The 15,547-nt window shown below is 39.7% G+C and overlaps 1 protein-coding gene across 8 annotated transcripts in view; it reads left to right on the top strand.

Moving 5' to 3' along the window:
• ARID1B (AT-rich interaction domain 1B) overlaps window positions 1–15,547 on the top strand; it is a 434,025-nt gene that overhangs the window by 318,642 nt on the left and 99,836 nt on the right. For all 8 annotated transcript variants that reach the window (XM_075862678.1, XM_075862676.1, XM_075862674.1 and 5 more), the window contains one exon: window positions 11,922–12,011. In XM_075862678.1, the coding sequence (XP_075718793.1) occupies window positions 11,922–12,011 (90 nt within the window). The remainder of the gene's footprint in view (window positions 1–11,921; window positions 12,012–15,547) is intronic.

Here is a 15,547-nt window from a genome sequence, read left to right as displayed (position 1 = left end):
ATTGAGTTCAATGAAGAACGGCTCAAATTACGTCTTAAAGAAGTGTCCTGCACTTCTTTTGACGAGGCTGTATTTTTACGCGTCGTCGTTTGACAGCTGTCAAACGACGACGCGTAAATGACAGGTTGTCTGCACAGTACGTCGGCAAACCCATTCAAATGAATGGGCAGATGTTTGCCGATGTATTGTAGCCCTATTTTCAGACGTAAAACGAGGCATAATACGCCTCGTTTACGCCTGAAAATAGGTCGTGTGAACCCAGCCTTAAACTATTGGCTTCCCGTGATTAGTTTTTACATGACTTAGAGCACCACACCATTGCTTTTATATGCTTATGTTTTATAAAGGGAAGACCGAGTGCTGGATATCTTGTTAAGAAAGTGGGTTTATCAGTCCATAAATGGCAACTAGATATAGCAATAGCCTTAGGGTCAATGCACACAATGCGTATTATGTGTCGTTTTGCGTGCGGCACTCTGGCATCGTAATACACTTCCAGCATAGATAATGAGATTCCATGTAATCTCATGTCCACACTGTGGTCTTTTTCGGGACGTAAATTGACCCGCGGTGCGTATTTTCGAAACTGCAGAATGTAAATATATCCTGTGATTCTGCTTGCGAGTTCTATCCCTGTAGTTCTACAGAAATACGCAGCAAAACCCGCAGCATCAAAACGCTGTGATTTACCAAAACTTCAGGTGTTTTTTTTCTGCGAGTTTCTTGCATTTTCCTGCAGTTTTGCTGCGTATTTTCTGCATCAAAATACGCAACGTGTGCATGTAGCCTTAAAGGAAAAGTCACTCTGTAAATGGTTTGCTTCACTTGTCTCTTACTACTTTTTCATTACATGATGATGTTTTTTGGTTGTTCAGACAGGTCAGTGCATATTCTGTGGGACTCTAGATAACGAAGTGCAGAGCATTATGGGAACTCTGATGACCGTTACGCAGACATGTAACCTCACAGCTTAGCTCTAACTGACAGTGGTATCAAGTTATACCTCTTTCTGGTCTAAACAAAACCAGCTGAAGAACACAACGTTAAATTGAAAACTTGAAATTGATGCAAAAACAAATACAATTTCTACTCATAAGTTTTGTTAAATAGTGGCGTTTAGCTTGCAAGGAATGAGATCTTAAAGAAAAAAAACATTATATGGTAGTAAAGGTTTGACACTAACATCTGCTCTTCTACCTGAATGGCATTCATCTGATGTCAATAACATTTGCCACTCGCCAATGGCAAGTCCCTGGACACAAAAGGAGGACAACCGTGATAGATGGCACATTGTAATGTCCCACTTCAGGTCGGACCACAGTATGGACATTATATTTTTTCTTGGATGTCCATGTAAAAATAATTTTAGTAAGTCAATTATCTTTAGTTAGAATAAAAGAAACAAGTCTAGATAAATTTGGAATTCGGGAAGAGATAGGAACATGGCTCCTGTATATGTTAAATACTACATTCTGTTCTGTATATGACACTGTGGACTGTAGGGTTGGCAGGGTTACCCTTTTTTCAAATGTTTTCATTAATTTGTCTTGGCTCCTCTATGGAATGAATTCCTGCCATGTGTATTCTCAGATATATGGAAGCATGCAAGCAATTGGCAAGAATACATGGACTGTGAGATGCCCAATATGCTGGATGCTCAAATACGAACACTCAAAACAAATGCAAAATTTCAACTCTTTTTGCCCTTTTAATATCATACTTTTGTTATGTACTTCACCAGCCTCTTGTTCTTCTCCCCTTGCTTTACTCTGTCTATCACTTGATAAAACGCCTCCTGGACATACACCTATGTTTACATGTAGGGTTTATTGGAGGACATTCTGTTATAAACATGGGGTTTACGTGTTGTCGTATGCCGTAAACCACTTTAAAGTTTTTGAACATTAAAGAGGCTCTGTCACCAGATTATAAGTGCCCGATCTCCTACATAATCTGATTGGCGCTGTAATGTAGATAACAGCAGTGGTTTTTATTTTGAAAAATGATAATTTTGAAACAAGTTATGAATAATTTTAGATTTATGCTAATTAGTTCTTAATGACAAACTGGGCGTGTTTTTAACTTTTTACCAAGTGGGCGTTGTAAAGGGAAGTGTATGATGCTGACCAATCAGCGTCATATTCTTCTCTTCATTCCAGCCCAGCTTGTTTCACTGCACAGTGTGAACTCGCGAGATCACGCTGTGATAGGACTTCCTCCCGCAGGTCCTTCATCGAAGCCATGGAAGACTGAACAGACATCGCCTCCATCCGCTTCAGATTCGGATAAACGTCCTGGCACGGCTGGAGGCAATGTCTATTGACTCTTCCATCGCTCTTATTAAAGCTACCAGATGATGGTGTGTCTTCTACTGAATGGCAGGCAGTGGTTTACTTGGACACTTGAAGAAAATAAAGAGCGATTTTTCATCAGTTAAAACATTTTTGGTGAGTTATAGGAAACTATAATCAGGGTTATGGTATCTTGTAAAGAAGAAAGTACTGATGAAAGCTTTATACATCTATGAAACAATTTGAGATTGACACTTGAAATGAGGGAGAGCTTCTCTTTTGGTCGTCCTTTAATGTCTATTGTGACAATGTATTTTTCCTTTGTGCTCTTTTAGTCTAGAACTAAAGTTCTTATCCTTTATTTAGCCGAATCCCGACATTATGTAGCAATTCTTTCATATCAATCCTTGACACTATTTCATGTCATTGCAATACAGGCTATAGTGCCCGTTTCATAGAAAGTCAATCAAACCTGGGAATGGTTATTAGGAGTGTGGCAGAAAAAAATCCCAACTCCATGCAGATTGTCTTGGTCAGAATTAATGCCACGATTGCTAATAAACCCCTTGCCATTCTCCTTATTGTCCTCACATCCTTAGATAGCATTACGTTTTCTGTGATATAGATTGTGTAGCCTTGTAACTGGTTTCATCACTCATTCTCTATCCATGTTTGCACCTTTGAATCCTGTGCAGCATCCCCATGATCTGATTTGTCTTTGACTAATGAATAACAGAATTGGTTTCAACATGAGACAAACGGAATGCCGACATCAATTCAGAAATGCATTAATCTTTAATAATCCGCATCTGCATGTTTTATAAATGGTGTAACCAATGATTGTTAATGTCGAGACTCTCCTTTCCAAAAAGAAAGTGACAAGGAGCTTCTGCTTGGAAACTTCATTAAAAGCGATCAAATGAGTGTTCTTGCTGACCTTGCTGAAGGTACTAAACTAATGAAAGTTTTAACTTGATTAAAAAGGCATAAAGAATTGGAAGCCAAGTAGACAGATTTTTGGATTTTGACAAGGTTACCAAGATACAGCAAAGATCTCATAGTCAATAAAGGATCGAGATAAGAAGTATAGATGGCATAAGATAATAACAGCTCATAATGTTACTGGTGTTTGAAAGAATTAAACTTTTTTTTTTTGTAGTCTAATAGAATTTTTCTATAATCTCATTGTCTTATAAATGTCATGGAGATGATGAAAATGTCAGTGGGATAATATCTGAAAATGTGGAAGTTGCTGCTTTAAGCAGTACTGATGCCCAGCTAGTGAAGGGCATATATATATTTATATATATATATATATATATATAGTGTGTGTATCTGTATGTGTTTTTGTATATGTATGTGTGTGTGTTTTTGTATATGTAGGTGTGTGTATATGTATGCATATAAATATCCTAGTTCATGGACTATTGGCAAGCAGCATACACTGTAGCCCATTTATAGGCTGTAGGAAACCACATAGAATTTGCATTCCCCATAACTAAGGCCTCATGCACACGACCGTGTTTTTGCGTCCGCAATTCCCCCGCAAATCCACGGGAGAATTGCGGACCCATTCTTTTCTATGGGGCCGTGCACACGACCGTAGTTTTTGCGGTCCGTGCACGGCCCGGGAACCCGGACCGCAGAAAGTACGGACATGTCCTATTATGGTCCGGAGTTGCGGTCCGGGCTCATTGAAAACAATGGCCCGGCCATGTGCATGTGCGGGCGGCTTGCGGCTGACAGTCCGCTGACAGTCCGCAGCCGGCCGACACGAAAATCACGGGCGTGCACACGGCTACGGTCGGGCTACGGTCGTGTGCATGAGGCCTTACTTGCTCTGAAAAATTCTTCTGCTTGTCAGAAGAGCAATTCCACTAAAGAAAGTGTAAGGCGGTTGCAGATTTACATTTGTAATATATTATTATATTGTAATATATTATTGTGTGTGCATATATACTTATGCACCTTCAAACTGGGGTATTACATAAAATTAAAAAATACAATTTGTTATTGGCATAACATAGGAACAATATGAGTCATTAGCATTTTAAATAGCTGTGGAGTGTGTTTGTACTTGAAATATTGAAATGAAAGGAGATTTTCCTATTTGCACCCACAATAATTATGCATAGTTATTATGTGTATGTGGTAATTAAATTTTAAAGGGGGGAGAATATTCCTTAGGCTTCATTTACATGGCAGTATTTTGCTTCTGTATTTGTAAGCCAAAACTAGGAGCGCGGGTCCATAACATGGAAGAGTTACAAATCTTTCCATTATACTCTCACTCCTGATTTGGCTTTTAAATACGGATACAAAATAGTACCGTCTGAATGATGCCTTAGACTTTAGCTTGCCTCGAAAAAAAAAAAAAAGGCTATGCTGGTGCCATATGTTAAGAGGGCTGTAGGAATTCTATGCTATATGGCCAAAAGTATGAGGACACCTGACCATCACACTTATGAGCTTGTTGGTCATCCCATTACAAGACCATAAATATTATTTTAGAGTTGGGTTCCTAGTTCCCACTCTTCTGGGTAGACTTTCCACAATGTTTTGGCGTGTGTTTTGGGGAATTTGTGTAGCCACTCGACCATGGAAACCCATTTCATGGAGCTTCCGAAGCACAGTTCTTGTGTTTTTGTCAATTCCAGCAGCAGTCTGAACTCTGTAGTGATACAACAAAGGATAGACATTTTTATGTGCCACACGCTTCTATGAGCACTCGGCGGCCTCATTCTGTGAGTTTGCATGGTCTGCCTGTTTATGGCTGAGCTGTTATTAATCCTAGATGGTCCCGCTTCACAATAATAGCACTTGGGGTATTTGCACACACACTAATTACGTCCGTAATTGACGGACGTATTTCGGCCGCAAGTTCCGGACCGAACACAGTGCAGGGAGCCGGGCTCCTAGTATCATACTTATGTACGACGCTAGGAGTCCCTGCCTCGCTGCAGGACAACTGTCCCGTACTGAAAACATGATTACAGTACGGGACAGTTGTCCTGCAGAGAGGCAGCGACTCCTAGCATCGTTCATAACTATGATGCTAGGAGCCCGGCTCCCTGCACTGTGTTCGGTCCGGTACTTGCGGACGAAATACGTCCGTCTATTACGGACGTAATTAGTGTGTGTGCACATACCCTTACAGTTGACTGGGGCTGTTCTAGCAGATCAGAAATTCCACGTATTGATTTGTGGCAAAAGTGTCATTCTATAACCATGCCACATTTAAAGTCACTGAGTTCTTAAGTACGACCCATAATACTACCAGTGTTTGTCTGTAAAAATTGCAAAATTATGTGCTTGATTTTAAGCACCTGTTTGCAATGGGTATGGCTGAAATACCTGAACTCAATAATTAGAAGGGGTGTCAACGTATTTTTAGTCATATAACCGATTACTTAAAGAGGCTCTGTCACCAGATTTTGCAACCCCTATCTGCTATTGCAGCAGATCGGCGCTGCAATGTAGATTACAGTAACGTTTTTATTTTTAAAAAACGAGCATTTTTGGCCAAGTTATGACCATTTTTGTAGTTATGCAAATGAGGCTTGCAAAAGTCCAAGTGGGTGTGTTTAAAAGTAAAAGTCCAAGTGGGTGTGTATTATGTGCGTACATCGGGGCGTGTTTACTACTTTCACTAGCTGGGCGCTGTGAAGAGAAGTATCATCCTCTTCTCTTCAGAACGCCCAGCTTCTGACTGCAGATCTGTGACGTCACTCACAGGTCCTGCATCGTGACGGCCACATCGGCACCAGAGGCTACAGTTGATTCTGCAGCAGCATCAGCGTTTGCAGGTAAGATTGACTTACCTGCAAACGCTGATGCTGCTGCAGAATCAACTGTAGCCTCTGGTGCCGATGTGGCCGTCACGATGCAGGACCTGTGAGTGACGTCACAGATCTGCACTGCCAGAAGCTGGGCGTTCTGAAGAGAAGAGGATGTTACTTCTCTTCACAGCGCCCAGCTAGTGAAAGTATTAAAAACGCCCCGATGTACGCACATAATACACGCCCACTTGGACTTTTACTTTTAAACACACCCACTTGGACTTTTGCAAGCCTCATTTGCATAACTACAAAAATGGTCATAACTTGGCCAAAAATGCTCGTTTTTTAAAAATAAAAACGTTACTGTAATCTACATTGCAGCGCCGATCTGCTGCAATAGCAGATAGGGGTTGCAAAATCTGGTGACAGAGCCTCTTTAAGAATGACATTCTACTATGGCCTGGTTGGATTATTGTCCTATTTTATTAAATCTGCTGTCTATATATATTTAATGCTGGATCCTACCATCCCCAGGTATATATGTAGGCTTAGTCCCAGTTCTGGGTGTATGTGCAGCGTAGGTTCCCACCTTACAGAGGTCGCCTTGTCGTGGCAGGTGGGCAAACACTTTTTGATCAAAATGTGCACTAAGAACCTCCCTATTATAAGTAGATTTAGCAGTAATGCATATTTATTTATATTTAGCTGTTTAGGTGGCATTAGTGTCGCAGTGTGCTGCCACCATTCTTTTTCTGTCGCCATTCTTTTTCTGCTACATATATATATATATATATATGTGTATATATATATATATGTGTGTGTGTGTGTGTATGTGTTTCCATATGTATTTGTTTTACAAATAGATATTCTTTCCCCATAGTTTAGTAAAATTCTTGATTTTTAAGCCACTTGACTAAGGATTGTGGCAAAATATTAATGAGCCAAGCAATATTTGAAAGCACAGTCCTTACTCAATGACTGCCAATGCTAAAAAAAAAACTTTGGGTCGTGAATTTGTTTAATTCGTTAAATAAACTCCAAACAAGATTTTCATTTTTAAATGTGTTAAGAATTGATGCGGTTTTTAGGATTCTAACCTTTTTTAAAACCAGGTTATAACTAATATTTGTATTGTACGAGTGGACCGTTCTAACCTCAGATGTGTCTGTTATCCCAGTCCTACTAGACATAGAACCAGTATTAATTATTTTTGTAAAGAAAATCTGTAACGTTATTTACTAGATAATAAAGGTACTAACTAAAAGAACTATTCTTATTGAGCAAGAAACTTAAAAATTGACATGTTATCAGACATGATTTTCAATTAAGTCTTCTTTTCTTTTTCTTCTCTTCCATATCCCCTTGCCTCCTATCAAATATTCTGTTCATAGCAGTGCCTCAGGCATACATACATATTAAGTAGAAGATTCTTGTGCTAACATGGAATTGCCATTTGTTTACTATATTGAGCAGCATTTTTTTTTGCCTTGATCACGTAGAAGTGTTTATTTTAATATAAAGACATGCTGTCTTTGCACTGCTTTTTACTGTGTGACATCAGCAATGTCCATATGCTTACATATGTTGACATCTTCTGGGAATATTCATAGGGCTAAAAAGATGCTCCCCACTGGAGGTATCGTTTGTCATCCTACTTACTGTTATGCAGATGCAGGTACATCCACATAGGCTGCTTAGCAATGAACAGAAAACAATATTAATACACACAAAACTATAATTAGTGTCTTTTAATTGACTATACCGTAATTATGACAATTTTTATAGGGGTTGTCTGGTTTAGAGATGCCATTTTTCAATAACTTTTGAGAATTCTGACTCAATAGGGGTAGGTGAGCCCTGTTCGGAACATTCGTCTATAAAGATGGGCATATACGTTAGTTGGAAGTCCGTCGAAATGGCCAATTTTGACCATTTTGGGCAACCTTCGTTTTAAAATTTATCACTCAAGATAGCCAGCAACAGACTCCTGTCTTCCAAAAGGCAATCTGTTGTGTTGGATTTTTACGGCCCTCGTCTCCTGAAACTAGCTGTGTATGGCATGATCGGCCAATTAAGCAAGCATATTCTGTTGTCTTACACCTGTCACTGGTCTGCCAGTTTAGTCTGGCCTGTTGATGGTCATATCATTCGTACATTCGATCCAACATACAATTGATTGATCACATTGTTACGGATTCTAATCTTAAAGAGGTTCTGTCACTAGATTTGTAATGCCCTATCTCCTAGCTCGTCTAATAGGTGCTGTCACACTGATAACGCTAGTGAAAATTGTGTCCCAAAAAGTTTATTATTTTAAAAGTTATGAACTTTTTTCTAAATATGCAAATGAGTTTTTCTACTAGACAAGTGGGTATCAACACCAGCAATTCTCCTGAGGTGGAGCTACCCCACAGCCTCTGACGCTGTCCTCTCAGCATGAGGCTGGCGGGAAGGGGGGATCACTTCAAAAAGCCATAGCCATAATAGAGGTATCACCAGTTGAAAACAGTCGGGAATAGAAGCTGTATACTATATGATCACGCTGTGTTGCTCGGCTGGGAAGACGAGAACTGTATGATGCTGATTGGATAGCATCCTACAGTACACATTACACCACCCAGAGTGAATATAAAGATTAACCTCCCATATGGCAAGTATGACCAAATTATCATATTTAGAAAAATGCACCTAACTTTGCAAATAATATTTTTTTTTTTAAATGACACTGTAGTTATCAGCATCATAGCGCCTATTAGATTCGTTAGGAGACAGTGCATTAATAAACTCGTGACAGATCCTCTTTAACACCTTAATGACCAGGCCATTTTGCGCGTTAATGACCAAGGATAATTTTTTTTTTCTCATGGTCGCATTCCAAGAGTCGTAATTTATTTATTTTTTTATTCCGTTGACATAGCCATATAAGGGCTTGTTTTTTGCGGGACGAGTTGTATTTTTCAATTGCACCATTTTTGGATGCATATAATATATAGATTAACTTTTATTAACTTTATTTTAGGAGGGAATTGAAAATAAGCAGCAATTCCAGCATTGATTTTCACGTTATAAATTTACGCCGTTTACTATGCAGTGTAAATAACATGTTAACTTTATTTGATGGGTCGGGACGATTACGGGTATACCAATTATAGAAAAGGTTTTATGTTTTCCGACATTTGCACAATAAAAAAACCTTTTAGAAAAAATGTACTTGTTCTTGCATCGCCACATTCCAAGAGCCATAACTTTTTTTTATTTTTCCGTCGATGTGGTCATATGTGGGCTTGATTTTTGCGGAGCAAGGTTTAGTTTTCATTAGTACTATTTTGGGGTACACCGGACTTATTGCTTTAACTTCTATTTTATTTTTTATGGGGGTAATGGGAGAAAAAAGGAATTTTGGCGTTGTTTTTTGCGGGGTTTTGTTGTACGCCGTTCATCTGGCAGTTAAATTAATGTGTTGATTTTATTGTTCGAGTCGTTACGTTTAATTTTATTTTTACTGTATTTTTTTCTATCTTTTTTTATAACCTTTATTTAACAAATTTTTTTTTTTTTTGTTCCACTAGGGGACTTCACTTTGCGATCTGCTAATCACTTATATAATGCTTTGGTATACTTAGTATACCAAAGCATTATTGCCTGTCAGTGGCATGGCCTAATAGGCAGTTGCTGAAGGCAGACCTGGGGGCCTTTGTTAGGCCCCCAGCTGCCATGGAAACCCAACGGCGCCCCGCAATTTCTTTGTGGGAGCGCCGATGGGGTGACAGAGGGAGCTCCCCCCTTTGTCAAACACATTAGATGCCGCTGTTGCTATTGACTGCGGCATCTAATGGATTAAACTGCCTGAATCGGAGCGCGCTTCGATTGCGGCAGGAGCCAGGCTGTGTATTATAGCCGTGCTCCTGCCGCTGATCGCGTGGGTACACCGGCAGTACATACGCGATCAGAGGATGGATATATCCATCCTTATGCGGGAACTAGCTCCTGCATAGGACATATTAGGGTGTCACGATTCATCGAAACTTCGATACTGTTTCGATACCGTGCACCCTCGAACAGTTGAATATCGTTATTTCATGTATATATCGATACTAAGCTGGGCGGCCGCACAACTAAGTATTGTAATACATGTATGTAGTTAGAGCTGGGCTGCAGTTGTATAATACAGCTATTGCCCCGCTCCTGAGTCCTGACAAGAGCGCGCGCGTCATGATGCGACTGGCGCCGCACTATTGAGCGGCGGCACTGAAGACAGAATGTGGCGGGTGCACTGCTAAACACCTCCATTTTCTGTGTTCAGGTCCTGCGCCGCCGCTCATTAGTGCAGCGCCGGCCGCATCACCTCATGCTGACCGCGCGCACACACTTATTGTCAGGAGCGGGGCAACAGCTGTATTACAAATACGCAGTCACACTCTAACGTCGGAGCTCAGAGAAATCTCTCCTCTCAGCCGCTATTCCCCTGAATGCTGTGATCAAAGCTGACCGCGGCATTCAAGGGGTAAATGAGAAGGGGGGGATGCCCTTTGGTTCGCGTCACAGGCAATCGTGGGACGTACCATTATGGGCAGACAGCCCAGGGTCCTAATAACTGCCTGTGTACTATCAGTACACAGGCTAATGTACTGGCATATAGATATATGCCAGTACATTCAAGTTTAAAAATAAAAAGTGAAAAAAAAAACCATATTAGTAAAAGTAAATTTAAAAAAAATACACATTAAAATAAGTCTCAATACATAAGATATACACATGTTCGGTATCGACACGACCGTAATAAAATTTTACGTTGTTATAAAATAAAATAAAAACTCTTTTCTTTTCTTATTAATGTGAGGCACGAGGTATTCTGAATTTTGAACATCCATTTGCTTCACATTAATACTAATTAACCCCATCATGTACCTCACACATTAAACCAATGTTGTCCATTGACTGAGGAGCATGATGGGGTTAATTACTATTAATGTGAGGCACATGGAGATTAAAAATTCATCACACCACATGCATCACATCAGAAAATGGAAGAACATTTTTTTATTGTCGGCAAAAGTATCGAGTATCGCAATACTACACGAATCATCGGTATCTGAGTCCAAATTCTGGTATCGTGACAACCCTAGGATGGATATATCCATCCTTCGTCGTAAAGTCGTTGTGTATGGCTGGATTTAGCCAGAGTGGAGAGCAGTTACAAAGAGCATCTTTAACTCTGGAGGACCTCTGAGGTGGTGCTGCAGGGAGATTGAACGCTGCTGGGTTCCCCCACAGATTACAGTAGTTTGCTGGGTGTCTTTGCAATGGAACACCCTGTGATCAGATTATTGTTGTGGGACACTTCTAACAAAAAGGGATTTTCCAAAGCGTTTAACATATTTAAACTCTTATACCCTTGGCTTAATGTACTAAACACTGTTATCTGCATTTTATATAATGTACCTAACCATACAAATTTTTTAAAATGTTATGGGTTCTTTGCTTATTTTGAAAAAGGTACTTTTCTTACCCTGCACAATGGATATGTACACAGTACTCTTCAAATACGTGATAATCCATTTTTTATTTATAAAAACTTTATACGACTATTTCATCAAAACATTTCAATTGTATGTAAAAAAATAAAAAGCCCTTAATTTTTTTATTTGCAAAATTTTTGCAAATTTTTAAGTAGTTACTTAATTGTGTGAATGTCTTTTACAACTTTGGCACTTTGTCTACATGGTGATAAAAATAACCAAAATGCATATTACTTTTGGCTTACAGTATATGTTGTTTTGGGCATATGCAGTGTATATAATAGTGAATATAAAATTTATATGAAATATGTGAAATGTTTTTATATTTATAGGTAGCCAGATGCCTCCGCAACCTCCGGGTAGTCAATCAGAATCTAGTTCACATCCTGCCTTGAGCCAATCACCGATGCCGCAGGAAAGAGGTAACTAATCCCCAAAAAATTTTTCATAGCCTTTTCATACTATTTTAAATTCAGGTTTTGTATAGGTGGTTTCTTAGGTTTTAGAGAATTATCATCTGCATTTCTTGAATGTACTCTCAGCCACAAATCTATCTAGAGAGGGAAAACCTCTATGATATTAAAGCGGCTCTGTCACCACATTATAAGTACCCTATCTCCTACATAATCTGATCGGTGCTGTAATGTAGATAACAGTGGTTTTTATTTTGAAAAACTATCATTTTTGAGCACGTTATGAGCAATTTTAGATTTATTCTAATTCGTTTCTTAATAGACAACTGGGCGTGTGGGCATTGTAAAGAGAAGTGTATGATGCTGACCAATCAGCGTCATACACTTCTGGCCATTCATGTCCATTTGTACTTAGCACAGCGTGATCTTGCGAGATCACGCTGTGCTGTCACATACACCCACATTAACTTTACTGAAGTGTCTTGAGAGTGAATAGACATCACCTCCAGCCAGGACACAATGTCTATTCACACTCCCGACACTTCGGTAAAGTTTGGCACCGCACAGCGTGATCTCGGTGGTTAATTCTAAACATTATTTTACCCTGGAATCCCAAACAGGTATGTATGTATGTATGTATGTATAGATATAATCTGGTGTTAAACTGGTTGACAACATTTGTGAGGTTTTCAGAAGATTGTACTTGAATGCAAGGGCTTGCCCATTTTTAGTACAGCTGTGCAGTACTGATTTAGCCCCTTTAGGGTATGTGCACACGATATCGACCATTACGGCTGAAATGACGGAGCTGTTTTCAGGAGAAAACAGCTCCGTAATTGCAGACGTAGTTGCTCGTCCTCGCATTTTGCCAGGCGTCATTGACGGCCGTAATTTAGAGCTGTTCTTCATTGAATTCAATGAAAAACGGCTCAAATTACGTCCAAAGAAGTGTCCTGCACTTCTTTGACGAGGCAGTCATTTTACGCGTCGCCGTTTGAAAGCTGTCAAACGACGACGCGTAAATTACAGGTCGTCGGCACAGTACGTCGGCAAACCCATTCAAATGAATGGGCAGATGTTTGCCGACGTATAGGAGCCGTATTTTCAGGCGTAAATTGAGGCATAATACGCCTCGTTTACTCCTGAAAATAGGTCGTGTGAACCCAGCCTTATTCTCATGAGTCCAGGCAGTTGGACCCCTACCGATCAGAAAGTAATGGCATCTCAAAACTAGAATAAGAATATGTGCACATTAATTCCTTTAAAAATATTTACAAATAGATTGAATAAAAATAAAGTAAGTTGTGAGTGGTAAGCTTTGGTGGTTTACGTGGATAGATGTTTATCAATAAAGTTTAATTGAATTTCAATGTATATTCATTTAGTTCTAATTAATCACAAACATGAATATTAGCCGGTATTTTGTGGAATGTTTCCTTGGCATGACATGTTAATTTGAGCACTTAGCAATTAAGATACCTATTATTGTATTTGCCACACAGTTAGTCAAGGGTTTAAAAAAAAAAAAGGCCTGGGAGCCAAAGGCCAAAGTATTAGCAGTGACTGATGTCATAATCTTTGGGCCAAACTAGAAGAGAGAGAGAGATGGATCGTATTTTTCTTGTGCATACCGGCAAGAGTTTAATTGTCGGTTTTAAAACTTGATGCCAGATTCTCTGGAATGACGTCCGCTCTCTTTCCGATTCACTCTTCTGTGGTTAGACCATGTAGTTACTTTTAGCACAAAACATCTCTGTAAAGCATGCCAAGATTCTTTTTTTCCCCTCAGTCCCACAAATGATTTGTATGCTTCCCTGTTATGAATATCTGAATATTGCTTGACGTCCCACTTCAGGCATCCATGCATGAGCCACCTCTTTCTTAACACCACTGCACAATTTCCACTCAAACAAATGCTAAAGAAGGAATGTTGTAATCTCGGTGGAATGTGACCCAGTTTTTATAGGAAGCAACAAAGACGTTTAGTCTTTACTGTTCTGTGGTATTATAATTGGTGTTAAGCTTGTCTGTTACAGTGCAATGTGTTTCTAACTGGAGAAAGCACTTGGAAAGGGCAGGAAATAAGGCCTTCTAGAGTTGTCACAAATAACTGTGATTAGATTGTCAACTCATCCTTTATGGTGTTGTCTCATTATTGTTCAGTAGCAAATAAAGTTGCCTTCTTGGTGAGACTGAAGACGTTCAATCGGTATGGATCGTAAGAACCACAATGGCATTGCGAAAATATTTTTTTGACCATGTTAGTTGCTTGCATATTCTCCAGATTCACAGATGAAGGCAGGAACTAAAAAATTAAAAACCATCTTTAAAAGGATTTTCCAGTAAATTAGTTTCATGGCATATTCTATAAGACAGATCAGTGGGATATGCAAAATATAGAACCACACCAATCCTAAAAATAAGGGTGCCCCTATTTATAGTAGAGTCCATTGTAGTCTATGGTATTTACAGAAACGGCAAATCAATACCCATGCACAGCCTTTTCTGGAGCTGCTGAGACCCCACCGAACTGCTTTTTTTGGGCATTTCCATTGATTGGAATAAAAATATATTTGATTATTTAATTGGGCTTATCAATTTTTTTTTATCCACTTCTTATTCAAATGTTTGCATATTGAAGGTCAAAAGGGTTGCCTCAGGAGGACAATCCTTGCCCATATGGCCTATTAGGTCATATGGACGTCATAGAGGGAGGTTCCCTGCTCGGTACTCCCCTCTTTGTGCCACGATGGAGAGCTGTTCTGGAGGGCATGGCGCCTTCATGCGTTTCATGGACAGCCACTGCAGTAGAAATGGTAGCCTAGGTGATGTTTCCTCCGGTGATAACAGCTTATTACTGGAAGTGAGAGACACTGGAGCAGATATCTCTTTGTGAGAATTTACCACAATCCTAAAAATAAATGGGCTAAATAGTATAGGTCTATGGAAATTTTTTTACATAATGTAAAAGAACCGCTGAAGAACTAGCCTGAAAATCTATGTAAACTGTGTTATATTCTATGAAGCTTAAAATACCTACTACTAGGTTTGCACGATGCATCGAAACTTCAATACTGTTTCGATGCCGTGCACCATCAACCAGTTCGATAGCGTTATTTCATGTATTTCAACACTAAGCTGTGTGGCCGCACAGCTTAGTGTAGTACCACATGAATGTATGGGAGCAGGGCTGTGGCTGTGTAATACATGTACAGGGTTGGCCATTTATATGGATACACCTAAATAAAATGGGAATGGTTGGTGATATAAACTTCCTGTTTGTGGCACATTAGTATATGGGAGGGGGGAAACTTTTCAAGCTGGGTGTTGACCATGGCGGACATTTTGAAGTCGGAAGAAATGCTAGCACAGGCTTCCAGTATCCGTAGTTTCAGTTGCTGCACATCTTGTATCTTCACAGCATGTGTCAGGGTGTCAGGTCCGAGCATTCCTAGATGAACAGTTTCCTGGAAAGTGGATTGGTCATCGTGGGCCAGTTGAATGGCCCCCTAGGTCTTCCAATCTGACCCCCTTAGATTTTTATC

This window comes from Rhinoderma darwinii, chromosome 4 (assembly GCF_050947455.1).
Source record: "Rhinoderma darwinii isolate aRhiDar2 chromosome 4, aRhiDar2.hap1, whole genome shotgun sequence".
Classification (NCBI taxonomy): domain Eukaryota; kingdom Metazoa; phylum Chordata; class Amphibia; order Anura; family Rhinodermatidae; genus Rhinoderma; species Rhinoderma darwinii.
Note: the sequence above shows the minus strand (reverse complement) of the source record. Positions and strands in the feature narration are given on the sequence as shown.